The 14,553-nt window shown below is 34.8% G+C and overlaps 1 protein-coding gene across 4 annotated transcripts in view; it reads left to right on the top strand.

The window, feature by feature from the left end:
- LOC139691490 (carboxypeptidase D-like) overlaps positions 1–14,553 on the top strand; it is an 84,054-nt gene that overhangs the window by 44,836 nt on the left and 24,665 nt on the right. For all 4 annotated transcript variants that reach the window (XR_011701599.1, XM_071589338.1, XM_071589336.1 and 1 more), the window contains exons 5-6: positions 2,000–2,136; positions 12,524–12,711. Coding sequence is in view for 3 of the 4 variants with exons in the window: in XM_071589338.1 (XP_071445439.1) it covers positions 2,000–2,136; positions 12,524–12,711 (325 nt within the window). In the remaining variant the exon portion in view is untranslated. The remainder of the gene's footprint in view (positions 1–1,999; positions 2,137–12,523; positions 12,712–14,553) is intronic.

Genomic DNA, 14,553 nt, shown 5'->3' with positions numbered 1-14,553 from the left:
ACAATGAAAAACATGAGCAATAAGAGACACATCCCTGTTGTAATCTGCTTCTGCCTATCACTTCCCATTCAGAAGAAGCACGAGGCAATAAGAGTCTAAATTCAAAGAACTCGGGGATGGTAACTTAAACAGCAACATTAAGGGGATCAGAGTTCAAATCCCATCTAGGTGATTGATATTCACACTTTGAAATTGTTTCATTTTAAGGAATCTGAAACCTCTGGTTTTAGGATGATGGGGTTTCCACTCCTTGGAGTTTTCAGAATCCGGGGTTTTTCAAAAGCTCTCTGTAATTCCATTTGAACCTTAATGCATGATAGATAATTGATTATGAAAGTTGCCTTGGCTTTGTGAAATTTCCATATTTCCCCATCGATAAGACGTGCGTTATCCATACAAAATGTTGAGATGATCAAAAAAATGACAATGCGCGATATGTAATGTAAATTGAAATAATCCAAACCTTTACATACCTATACACACAATGATTTAAAGAAGAGTCTTGCAAATTTAAATTAGTCTGGAAGCATACCTTTCTAATTGCATTCCATGTCATACAGATCTGCAACTTTTACAGTTATTTCATCTCATAAATCCATGAGAAAAAGAAGAAACATATAATTTCTATACTTCATATATTCTAATACATAGTACTTCATGTACATGTAGAGTAAATCGTATTACATACACGTACGTTAATATAAATATATGATAGGATAGGTAGATCACTCGAATCATAGAAATTCGTCACCTGAATCACAATTAAATGAATTAAGTGCATTTATCATCACTTCAGGCACATATCCGAGTTCACTTTCCAAGGTTAAATCCTCCTAGTCTTCTAGCACTGGTATTGAAATATTGTTTATTTTTTTATCCTTCTGTTGTTTGGAATGAATTTCAATCACCTGGCTCTAATCTTCTGTATACTTACGGTAGATATAGCCACAGGCAATTATGATTTCATGTATTCATTGCTTGTTACCATCTATTAGTATAAAGATATAGACGTATTTTTATACCCAATAAATAAAGAAATATATATGTATATGCGTGTGTGTGTGTATATATATATATATATATATATATGTATATATGTTTGTGTGTGGGTTGCGGTAGTCCATGGGGTAGAGCATTGGACTACTTACCGGAAGGGCCCGTGTTCGATTCCTGGGCAAGGCACTCTGTGCACGTTCAGCTCCACCCAAGCTATGTGATTTTTCGGGTACCAGATCTTCCTGGGAAACCATAACCGGCACAGGGAAAGGAACTGGCCCCCCTACCCTGATGTGTAAAAATTCAAACATCAGGGTAGGGGGGTTTATATATACGTATATATATGAGTGTGTGTATAAAAGATGCCCATGAAGCCCTGGGTGCGTGCTATCTATATAAATTCATGATAACTACAAATTTCTGGATGTGCGCTATACATAGTGGAACGTTGTTGATGGGATAATGCTGTACATCTTCTGAGGAAATATTTTAGAATATGCTTATTAAATCTTTTTACAATAAATTATTCAATGTGCCATTTGATTTTATTAACTTAATGCAATTTCACTGCCTACTTTACATGCTCTTGGTTGCAAAAGATAGGGATGTCCATAGATATTCCATGATATCTTTAAATTTGTGGAATTACATAGCTATAAATGAAAGGGACTTGGCTACTTTTCTAATGAATATTTGGACTTTTCACTGTTATTTCAACATTTACACTGCAAAGGTCTGTAATCACTGCATTGTAAGAAATATATCCTTTCATTTTTTAATAATGGCGTGGACCTTAAACACACTCTTGGTGCAAACTGCAATTAAATTTATTAATCTTGACTGCTTGGGGCAGGGGGACATGAATCTAATGTATGCACTGAAAGTAAGAAGTGGGACATTGAGGTCCATTGAAAAAGAGAGATAGGGTCTCATACCATTGCCAACTGCATGGTGTCCACTTGCCTGCATTTCCTCGAATCATCTTGACCTTCTTCTCTTGCAGTACCTGGTCAGCAGCTATGGGAGTGACCAGTACATTACGTGGCTGATGGACAACACTAGGATCCACATCCTGCCTTCGATGAACCCAGACGGGTTTGAGGTGGCCAGGGAGGGTAACTGCGGTGGCGGGCAGGGCCGGTGAGTTGGCTTGGGCCCTCTATGAGAGTGGGGCGGGCATTGTGCATTGGCGAACAAATGCACTCATTGAAGTCAAGCGTAAGCAAGGCAAGAGGATATAAGATGAGAGCATTTCATTTCTATCGGGAAATATGTTAGGCAAGGCCTTCACAAGGCTGCATTGGCTTAGGGTGCATTTACAAAGAGGCTCAAAAGGATAACGTGATGATGAGGGCCTGAAGTGCGAAGGGAAGTAGCATGAGGGGCACAGATTTCAAGAGAAAAACACTGTGTATTAATTTTCAGTCTTATTTGTTTAGTTAACATCTTAAAATTTTAAATATGTGGAACAGCTTTTAATGTGTAGTCAGTTGCATGTTCTTTGATATATTTTGGTATTTGATTCAGGGTCCCAAGTCTGTGACTTTTCTCTGTGGGAAAAAAGAGAAAACATTTTTCCTTGAGATTTCTCCTGATGCAAGTTTGTAACTCGCAGAGAAAAAGGTTTCTGCTGACCTGAAGAGAGAAACGTTTGGGCTCCAGGAAGTTTATGCAAGAGGAGAAGCTCTTGTGGGAAGTGTTTTGTGAGCCAATGAAATCTTTCCTTACTTACTCTTTACGTGTTAATGTCACTTGGTTCCATATTGCATATATTTTTATGCTGAATATGAAAGTTTGCATATGATACATAGTGTTTTATTAATATCATGCTAAAAAAGGTATTCAAGGATGATTATTCAACTATCTGCCAGGACATTTGCATTAATTAGGAGATGAACTCTTCAAAAAATACCATTGGTAGGTCAGTATCAACATAGTCATTTTCGGCAGTAGAAAATAGGTATTTGTATATTTTAGCATTCAGGTAACTTGTTGCATAAAATTTCAATGCAACAGTAGCCTTAGCTGTACTACTAAAGGTTAATAATGGGAACCATAGAATGAATGCAATGGAAAGAAAAGTAACACTTATGAATTAAAAAACTATTTCATCAGAAGTACACCACGTCAACTCATCTGCTCATGTAATCTAGAATGAAGGAATTACTCTTCCCAAATTTTAATCTTCTGTAAATATTTAAGTATTGAATTAACCCACTACACATGTTCCTTTATTTTACTGCAGAGGAAAAGCAGTTAATTTGTTCAAAAAGCATTATTTCTTCATATTCAATGAAGACACTTGTGATATTTAATGTAGCTGAAGATTAACCTGCACAAATCATAGTGAAATTCTCTGAAGAGGAGATAGAATTTGATTTTTAAAACTTAAGTACCTTTTGAATTTGGTTTGTGAATAAATGATCTTTTGAAAATAGAGCAATTTTTGACAGAGATTAGAGAGAGAGAAATTGATGGCTTTCTGATTCTTCAATTTAATTTGTCATTGTTATGAACTGATCAACAAGAGGTAGTCATTCAGTGAAATGAAACACATGAAAGTCTTTTATTAAATTATCATTTGACAAATACCTATAATTAATTATAATTGTAAAATTATGTTACATAGCATGCCTAATACATAAATTAATGAATTCCAAACTGTAGATAGCAGTAAAAAGAGACGTTTCAGGTGGGATGGTGGGATATCATCATTAATTAAAAATGGAAAATTGTCAATTTTTAATTAATGTAGATAGCAGACTTAGTGTGTACATTGTATAAAGGTAAACTTAATTGTCCATTCTCTCATAAACTCACACCAGCCAACTAGTTAGTTAAATATAACAGTTTCATGTTTAACTTTGTGGAATTCCTTCATGATGAAAACTTAATATTTCTAAAATAGAGAAGAACATTGACATTTCTATCATAAATATTTCAGGACCATGGTTTCGATGCTACGCATCATCATCAGGTAACATGCATCCATATGTTGATATATGTTACCTGATTGTGGTAAGAAATGTAAGTTGTTGTATAAAGTAAATGTTGAGTTTCTTTTCTATGGTGGAAATGTTACGCTTTTATCGGTAGTTAAAAGTTAGTTAGCCTGCTGCAACTATATATATATATATATATATATATATATATATATATACATTCATCCAAAAACCTACCTTAACTGGTAGATTACCTTAAATAAAAAATAAGTATATATATATATATATATATATATATATATATATATATATATATATATATATATATATATATATATATATATATTTATTTACTTTTTATTTAAGGTAATCTACCGGTTAAGGTAGGTTTTTGGATGGACACAGGTACTAAATAAATATTTACTGATTCCTAACAAAATACAAAATCTAATATCCTACTCTACATCAGACCCCTCTTCATCTCTGAGTACTTTCTTCATCCCTTCATCCCGTCCAACATCCCTATCCTGTTCCTTCCCTTTCCTCGTTTGCCTAACATTCTCCCCTCAATTACAGTCTTCAACATCCCACTGCCGATCAATACCCCCTTCATCCACTTTTCCTGCCTCCATAGGATATCTCCTAACAAACCCCTCTCTTCGCCCACCATACCAAGTACTTCCTCATTTGTCTTCTTCTCTGTCCATTTCACCTTCTCCATTCTTCTCCAAATCCACATTTCAAAAGCCTCCAGTCTACGTCTATCCTCCTGCTTCAATGACCACGTTTCCGTGCCGTACATAGCCACGCTCCATATCAAAGTTTTGACGAGTCTTTTCTTAACATCCTTACTAACGTCCCTGTCATCAACTCCCTCCTCCTTGTGAAATATATATATATATATATATATATATATATATATATATATATATATATATATATATATATATGTATATGTGTATATATGTGTATATATGTATATATATATATATATACATACATACATATATATATATATATATATATATATATATATATATATATATATATATATATATATATATATATATATATATATGTAATTGTATGATTTTTACCAGCTAAGTTATCATTATACTCAACATATATATTTTTTCACAATTGAACTTATTTGTAGTGCATCGTTAAGGTAGGTTTTGGATGAACATAAATCCCTACTTTTCTTAGCCTCGCCTGAAAAATAACCTGAAACCGCACTCCAATAAACCCTTCTTCAATTCTGCATACTGTCTACCTCCACTCATTTCGCCCAATATGGCTCATCTTTCCTCTCTCTTAATTATCCACAAAAAATATATGTTGTCTTCTAATACCAAACCTCCGCCTAAATTGTAACGGTAGATCTCACCTTGCAAGCCTTAAGGTGTAAGGAACTCGTATATTCAATGTTGGTGAGTCAACACTCCTTTCCTTATGCCGCCTACATTTCCCCATTATGCTCTGTTGCGGGGAAAATCATGCGATTTGAGTTTTTCTCGAGAAACATCCAGCGTCCCGGTTTGAACCCAAGATCCTGCTTTCAGGATACTCATTCATACTGCGTGAGGTGTTCTGTGCGTAAAGCATTGGGATTTTTACCCCGCGTAATCCGCCTATCATTTGACAAAATTCTTTACACCAGTGACCGAATTGAAAAAATAGCTTACCCACCTATGCTGATGAGGTTATAAAAGCAAGTCGAATCGAGCATGACTAGGCGCTTGCTGCATTGCGATTTGTTCCGTTCAACCGCCTAAATTTTTTTTTGGAATCACCACGATCGTCGTTATCAAGGTGTAGTATCATTTGAAAATTTTTTTGCAAAAAAAACTTAGCATAACCAGGCATTTCACTGTATTTCACAAGCCTTCCAGTCTTGTATCATCGCTGCCACATCCAATTACGGCATTCCGACATGACACCTATCGGGAAAATAAACAAAAATCCTGGTGGCTCAAAAATGAAGCCGGAAGTCTCGTGACAGACATCCTCCCGACCACAAAACACTGCTGATAGGCTTGGATGGATCATGGGAAAGAGTACTGCGGAATAAGTAGTAGTGAGGCATAATGTAATATTTAATCCAGCTCACGATTACGGGGCCAAGAAAAAAATATATATACGGAAAATCATCTTCCTCTCGTTTGCCGAGTCTGGATCGAACACCTAACGGCTTCAATGGGGCGAGATTCGGCCGTCGTTCAGGCCTAAGCTGATGCGCAGCCCTGCCCTGCTGCTCTGCCCCCACTCCATCGCTCCTCGTGCCCTTTCTCTCCGATGGGAGGCGCGGCGAGGCAAATGAGGTTCATGGGGTGATGCACGCGCGTGGCAGCATTCGATTCACATCGCCGTGAAGCGTGATGTTTTCACGCAGCTCACACTCGGGGAAACGTGAAGAGACGACGTAGTGCTGTTGTCGATTCATTCTGAGGTTCGATAATTTGCTCTCTCCACTCAAAGTCGAAGGCGTTGAACACGTATACAAAGTGAAGCTGCCATTCCGACCAAAGTATTCAAGAAATTAATGATTATTTCGTTCTAAATGAATGTAGAAATCTGACATTATTATTATTTTGTACCTATACAAACGTGCATCTGTTACCTTTTTTCCGGCACTAGCACTCTTGTGGAGTATATATAACGAATTCTGAGAGCGACGCTTGTGCATTGTGAACTCAGGGAAGGTGATAAATTAGCACCATCTTCAGATAATCAAGGAGAAAACACGTAATGAACCGTGGCAGAGTAGCAAGGCACAAACGAGTACGAATGAATATGGAGGATCAAAAGCTGGGAAGAATGGGACATTTTATTTGCAAAGCAGATCAGCAACATTGCCAGAAACAAGAAAGATATACTCATACAAAAAGAGCCAGGACAAAGAGAAAATTCTGTAACAAGAAATGTTTGCTAACATAATACCCCAAACAATAGCCTGGAGGAAAGGGAGCACATTTCATTCAAACCCATACATAATATTCTTTTACGGGATGGCGACGCATTGGCTAAGAAGTCAGCAAGGAGACAACAATTGTAGCATTGAAAATGCACCATAAAAGGGGATCGGTTGGGTGGATTGAGTAACTAACGAGGAGGCTATGTGAAAAGGGGGAGAAAAAAAAGTAATGAAAATTCTGAAAAATTATAAGCAGTAATCTTATTGGGAATATTTTTAGAGGTACGATGGTTTGATGAAAAGAGTCAAGCAGGGAAAAGCAAATGAAAGGAAATACAGAAGAAGACACTGAATGAGAAATATGGCACGTTATCCGAAAGCAGATATGAGTTAGAGCAACGTCAAACAAACCTTAGTATTTATTGTCAGTTTCCATGATAGTGACAAAAAAAGTTGTAATAGAAACTTTAAATCTTGGAATAACCTGCGGAGGATTATTGGTTGGTAGATAAGCGCTCGTATAAATTTCCCGTTGCACTGGTTTTCAAATATACAAGTTTACTGGGAAATTAAAAGAATAAAAATTGAAAATCACAGGAATGGGGCGCTAATTTTTTTAAATTACATAATTTATATCCCTCTACAAAATATTAAATTGTGGTTATTGATTCACATTAAAACGTTCAACATTAATGCAAATGAATATTTGAATTGATAACAATGCAAAAATTAATGCAAAACAATTTATATTAATAGACCCGAATTAATATTTGATACCCGAGTCGAAGTTTTACCCAAGGATACCTTCAGCGTATATTTTTCTTTGTACAACATTTCACAAATTGACAGCAAACCATCAGCGGTCAATTTCAGCTTATCAAATCCACGTAAAGACATGAATGATTAAATTATGTAACATATGTTTGAGAATGACTCATGTTTACACGGAAATATAATATTTAAATTTAGATTCAATTCCGACATCGGGACAGAAAGGAAATCCTCCATTGTGAAATGGTGATTCATTTTTAATTTAAATTAGTAGTTTTTCAAAGAACCATTTAGCATTTAGAGAAAAAAAATTAAGTCAATTACGGTTTGCCTCTTGCAATCCCAAATTGAATTTTCCACCCACCATAGCGAGTGATAAGGGTGGGATGGATTTAATGCTCTTCAGGAGCTGACCTATCCCTTTAACGACCCCTGCATCCAACTGTAGAATTGGACCCTCATCCAAAGGGTGGGACCGAGTTTAGAACGTAAACTCAGATACATAAGTATATGACACTTTACGGATTAATTTATGCCTTATTATATTAAAATGAGACTTACGAGATGCGCAGTTCCGAGTAGTAAGGTGCAGAGACTGGGTATTTCAACGTGAAAGAGGTTATATCGGAGTTATTAGAGATGTGAGCATAGATAACAAGAGAAAATGCTCTGACTATAATTGAGGGAATACGAAAAAGCATTGTATATCGCAGTGGAAAAGAGGAAATTGGTGTGGCAATTGAAAGAGATAATACATAGATACAAAGAGGCAGTTGGATTTTGGACGCTGCACGCTGAGGTAGAATGGAGAACGCAAGATAAGAGCGGAAGAAATAAAAATATTCTGAATCTAAATGGAATGAGGTGATAGAAAGTGTGAAGAGATGAAGAAGGAAATTATGAACAAGAGTTAATAGTCCTCAGAAGTACTTTTTAAACCTAAAATGTAAGGTTTACCAGATTTCAGGGACCACTCAAAACCTGAATCTACTTATATTAATATAATACTAATGCCAATTGGATTCATTCACATAATATGAAATAAAGCGCTATGTTTTTTAGAATTTGATATCACCAATAGGAGTGAGGGCATTTTAAGACAGTTTTTTCAAGTGCTTTAAAACGATTGGGAAAGGAGTAAAATAACCCGTCATCTTTACACTTTATTTCGGTTTTATCCTATCCAATTCGGGACTTTTCTTTTAGCGGTTCTTTGCAAAAACCACAATAAATGATACTGATATCTTTGGTCACATGTGCTGAATAATTAACTGTTTACAAAGAAACACGACGGAACGTGAAGTCTCTACGAAGAAGTGAACTAGACTGAACTAGAAGTGAACTTTTCCATTCGATTCCACGGGAAATATTTCATTGTAGCAGGACCGGTTTCAACGATAGAGCGCCACACCAATTGACCAAGACTGATCAATTAAACTAAGTTTAGGGGACTTCTACCCAAGCGAAAATTGATTCAAAGTCATTTGTTAAAATATTATTGTAATATTTATGTTAAATTCAATTGACTTCTTTTATGTGGAAGCTAAATTCGTGCGCCACAAAAGCAACCATTTATTTGGGCTGAACTGTACTAAATATTGAATTCGCAAAATACAAACAAACTTGTATCGGCTCTTCTGATGCTACTGAAATATAAGCGGGTGCTCCATTGCTAACCAACGAATGAGTGAATTAACTGCTTTAGAGTTTGTCGCACTGAACACTGGAACCCATGCTGATTTGCGTGAGAGAAAAAAAATGATAAAAACACCGTAACAAGGAGATGTTTTCTCTTCCAAATGTAGCATAAACGAATCGGATGAGTTTTGACCGGAGATTGGATACAATAAGCTGGAACACTTTGTTACCCTGGAACACAATATATTTTCTACAATTGAGTGCAGGCTCAAAGCCCTCATGATACACCACAGACTATCCATGATTTGCTATATAATTCAGATTAAGATAAGGTAGATAACGCAATTGTTCAAAAAACTGTTAAACATTATGCAACGGAATTATGTCTAATCATATGTAACCAGAGAAGTTTCGCAAAATTATGGATGCAAAAACCACATTCGACCCGCCCTACAGGAGAGCAAACCATTAATATGTATTCTTGCCCAAGATAAATGGGTAGTAGGAAGCAGGGAAATGAAAATATTAAATGAAAATATTGAATGGGGGAGTGAAGAAATCCAAGCACCATATTCAGTACTGATCCTAATCAAGTTAAAACATTTTTATATCCTCCCTAATTTGATTTTGAAATTCCTGGAGATATTATTTTCATCATCCAAGGAGACACATAAGCCATTACGCTCTTTGATGTTAGAATAGAAATTCTTGGAAAAAAAATTGTATTGAAAAAAATTCAATACACTGACCTACAACTACCTTACAGTGCCATTTCATATTACTTCATAATCACTGGATTAACAGTTACCTCCTCCACTGAAAACGTACTCCAGTTAAATCAAAACTTAATTATAATGCGGTAACAATGTTTTATGATAACATATGTAACACAACTGAATAAATTGTGGACTATTAATTTAAACACGGTTGATCACAGTAAATCCTTCTAGAACAGCACTAAGCAAACGAACTTCCCCATAGAGGAGGGAATTGAAGACAGGAACGTTGAGTAAGAATGTTAGAAAAAACTAGTGTAAACTTTGATACGGAGCGTGGCTTTGTACGGAGTGGAAACTTGCTGTCGAAGGACGATGATGAGGTAGAGTGAAGGCTTTTGAGATGAGAGTGTGGATAAGGATGGCAAAGGTAAAGTGGAAGGAAAGGAACACAAACGAAGTAGAACTAGGCATTTCGGTTGAGGATTGCTGGTCGAGATCCAAAGGAGGCAGAAAAGGTGGATGCAGAATATTTTGATTAGTGATGGAATATATATATATATATATACATATATATATATATATATATATACATACATATATATATATATATATATATATATATATATATATATATATATATATATATATATATATATATATATATATATATATATATATATATATATATATATATATATATATATATATATACACATACATACATACATACATACATATATATATATATATATATATATATATATACATACATACATACATACATATATATATATATATATATATATATATATATATATATATATATATATATATATATATATATATATATATATATACATACATACATACATATATATATATGTATATATTTGGCACATACATATATGTATATATATATATATATATATATATATATATATATATATATATATATATATATATATATATATATATATATATATATATATATACATATATACATACATACATTCATACATATATATATATATATATATATATATATATATATATATACATACATACATACATATATATATATATATACACATACATACATACATACATACATATATATATGTATATATTTGGCACATACATATATGTATATATATATATATATATATATATATATATATATATATATATATATATATATATATATATATATATATATATATATACATACATATATACATACATACATTCATACATACATACATATATATATATATATATATATATATATATATATATATATATATATATATATATATATATATATATATATATATACACACAATAAATTGGACAGCAACAAACAATATAGAAATGTATAAAAAGAGCACTCACACGTTATTTCTTGATAATTTTGAGGGAATTCTGCTACGTCTTAATCGGAAGATGGAGAAATAAGTAGAGTCTTTACTTCTCTATCTTCCGATGAAGACGGAGCAGGATTCCGTCGAAATTATCAAGAAATAACGTGTGAGTGTTCTGTTCTTTTTATGTGTTTCTATATTGTTTGTTGCTGGCCAATTTATTATTTGGCACATACATATATGTATATATATATATATATATATATATATATATATATATATATATATATATATATATATATATATATATATATATATATATAAGAACACAGATGTAGATTTTTACAATATAGAGACACAAAGAAAGGACACTCACAATTTGTTATTCGATGTTTCGACAGCATGGCTGTCGTCTTCAGATTCTGAAGACGACAGCCGTGCTGTCGAAACGTCAAATAACAAATTGTGAGTGTCCTTTCTTTGTGTCTCTATATTGTAAAAATCTACATCTGTGTTTTTATATATTTGTGCGTCGCCGAAGAGCGTTCCATTTTGAAGATTATATATAGAAAATAAAAAAAAATTAGAAAATTATTATAGAAATATATATATATATTTTTTTTTTTTTCTATAAAAACTTCATTAACCAAGGATATTGTAAAATTACTGATTATTTCCTCACTTGTGGCCTAAAAACGTATTTGTCTCAATAAAGTCTAAATAGTCATGTGAATACAATTTTATTATAAGAATACTTTATTAACAGAAAAATCAATAATTTACGATATGGTGAGCAAATTATTTCAATGCAATATTCTTAAATAACTTAAAAATTATTTACGAGAAATTGAAAGAATATATTAACATTACAAACAGATGTTTATATTTATAGTACAGTTACTTGGGTATGTGAAACTCAAATTATAAGTATTGGCGATCGTCAGTGATGCCTATGAATTGATAACTAGTATGGCACTATAAGTTAATAGATCTATTTCAAGATTTGTGAGAGAACATTTTATCAACAAAGAACCAATAGGCTTGCGTATAACCTGCCACAATATTATTGTTACTTGAATACTACATATTATTATTTACGTTTTCCTCTCCATTCTTATTGGTGTCTCCAGTCACATAGACATGGTCCAACTCTGATTAATTAGAGGTTTTGTCTCCCCTAAGGTACAACGCAAGGGGTTTTGATCTCAACCGGAACTTCCCAGACTACTTCAAGCAGAACAACAAGAGGGCACAACCAGAGACAGATGCTGTCAAGGAGTGGGTCTCCAAGATCCAGTTTGCGCTCTCTGGGGGCCTGCACGGCGGGGCCCTTGTAGCCTCATACCCATTTGACAACACGCCCAACTCCAGTGAGTGCCAACATTAGATGCTTGCTCTGCCCCCCCCCCCCCCAGGGCAAGGGGGGCACTCATCCCAGCCCTCTTCCTCATGGGCAAACATTTGAAGCGTTTCATATGTTTGTTCTCAAGGGCTCTGAAACTCTTTCTGTTTTTAATTTCATGCTACATGCTCAGCAGCCATTTTCATTCTTAAATGATTCCTGATTCGGTTTGTTCCTGAATGTAAATTTAAGGGATTTTCCAGGGTATATGGCTCCTATAGACCTGGCCATCATTTTAATGGCAAATTCATAATTTTTCCAATCTACCTGTTTCCTTTAAAAATATAAACGAATCTCCAACTTTTTCCACATATTTTTTTCTATTTTGAAAAGTGGCATCAATTACACAATTATTATTACGTAATCTTATGGTAAAGGTAGGTTTTTGGAAGCACACAGCTACTAAATAAATATTTTGTGACTCCTAACAAAACACAAAAGCTAGCATCCTACTTCACATCAGGTCCCTCTTCATCTCTGAGTACTTCTTTCCTCCCTTCATCCCGTCCAACATCCCTATCCTGTTCCTTCTCTTTCCTCTTTTGCCTAACATTCTCCCCTGTATTACAGTCTTCAACATCCCACTGCCGGTCAATACCCCCTTCATCCACTTTCCCTGCCACCATAGGATGTCTCCCAACGAGCCCCTCTCTTTGCCCACCATACCAGGTACTTCCTCATTTGTCTTCTTCTCTGTCCATTTCACCTTCTCCATTCTTCTCCACACCCACATTTCAAAAGCCTCCAATCTACGTCTAACCTCCTGCTTCAATGACCACGTTTCCACGCCGTACATAGCTACGCTCCATATCAAAGTTTTTACTAGTCTTTTTTAAATATCCTTACTCAATGTCTCTCTCATCAACTCCCTCCTCCTTGTGAAAGCCTCTTTGCCTAGCACAATTCTTCTCCTTACGTCCCTACTACTTTGACCATGTTAGTCGAAAACACTTCCAAGATACGTAAACTGTTCTACCTGCTCTAGTTTTTGCCCTCCTATTTTAATGTTTAGCTTAGCCTTTTTCTTTCTAGAAAATTGTATAACCTTTGTTTTATTAATATTGATTCTCATCCCATACCTGTCGCACTGAATTTCCTATTCACTAAGCAATGCTTGAAGCCCCTTGGCTGACTGACAAACTAAAGCTTGGTCATCAGCAAACCTAACTGATTTTACGAATTCCCCGCCCACTTTCATTCCTACCTCCAGTTCTTCCCATGCCTTTTTAATCATTTCCTCTACATACCGGTTGAACAGCAATGGTGACAATTGGCAACCCTGCCTTACACCTCTTCCTAACACTGCCCATCCAGAATCCCTGTTCCCCACTCGCACCTGAGCAGTCTGAGACATGTACAGGTTGCGGATTAGCCTCTTTTCCCTCCAATCTATTCCTATTTTCTGCAATATACTCATTAGTTTTTCCCAATTCACTCTATCAAACGCTTCTTCGAAATCTACAAAACAGGCAAATACCTCCTGGTTGTGTTCTATATTCCTCTCGATTAATAATCTCATTACTGCAATGGAATCACGCGTACCTCTCCCGTTCCTAAACCCAAACTGATCATCCCCTAAGTAATCATTTGCCCTACTCTCTATCCTTTTGTTTATGATCCTGAGAACAACTTTAGCTGCTTGCTGCTACCTTTTTCAGAATAGGAACTAAAAATGATCTCACAAAGTCTTCCGGCCAGATTCCATCCTCATAGATACTAATCCTCCCACATTTTCCTAAATATTTCAGTAGTTCCGCAGGAATGTTATCCACCCCCATGGCCTTATTTAGTTTCATCTCCCTTAATTCCA

Source organism: Hetaerina americana, unplaced genomic scaffold, assembly GCF_022747635.1.
Source record: "Hetaerina americana unplaced genomic scaffold, ioHetAmer1.1.p SCAF_366, whole genome shotgun sequence".
In the NCBI taxonomy this organism is placed as follows: domain Eukaryota; kingdom Metazoa; phylum Arthropoda; class Insecta; order Odonata; family Calopterygidae; genus Hetaerina; species Hetaerina americana.
Note: the sequence above shows the minus strand (reverse complement) of the source record. Positions and strands in the feature narration are given on the sequence as shown.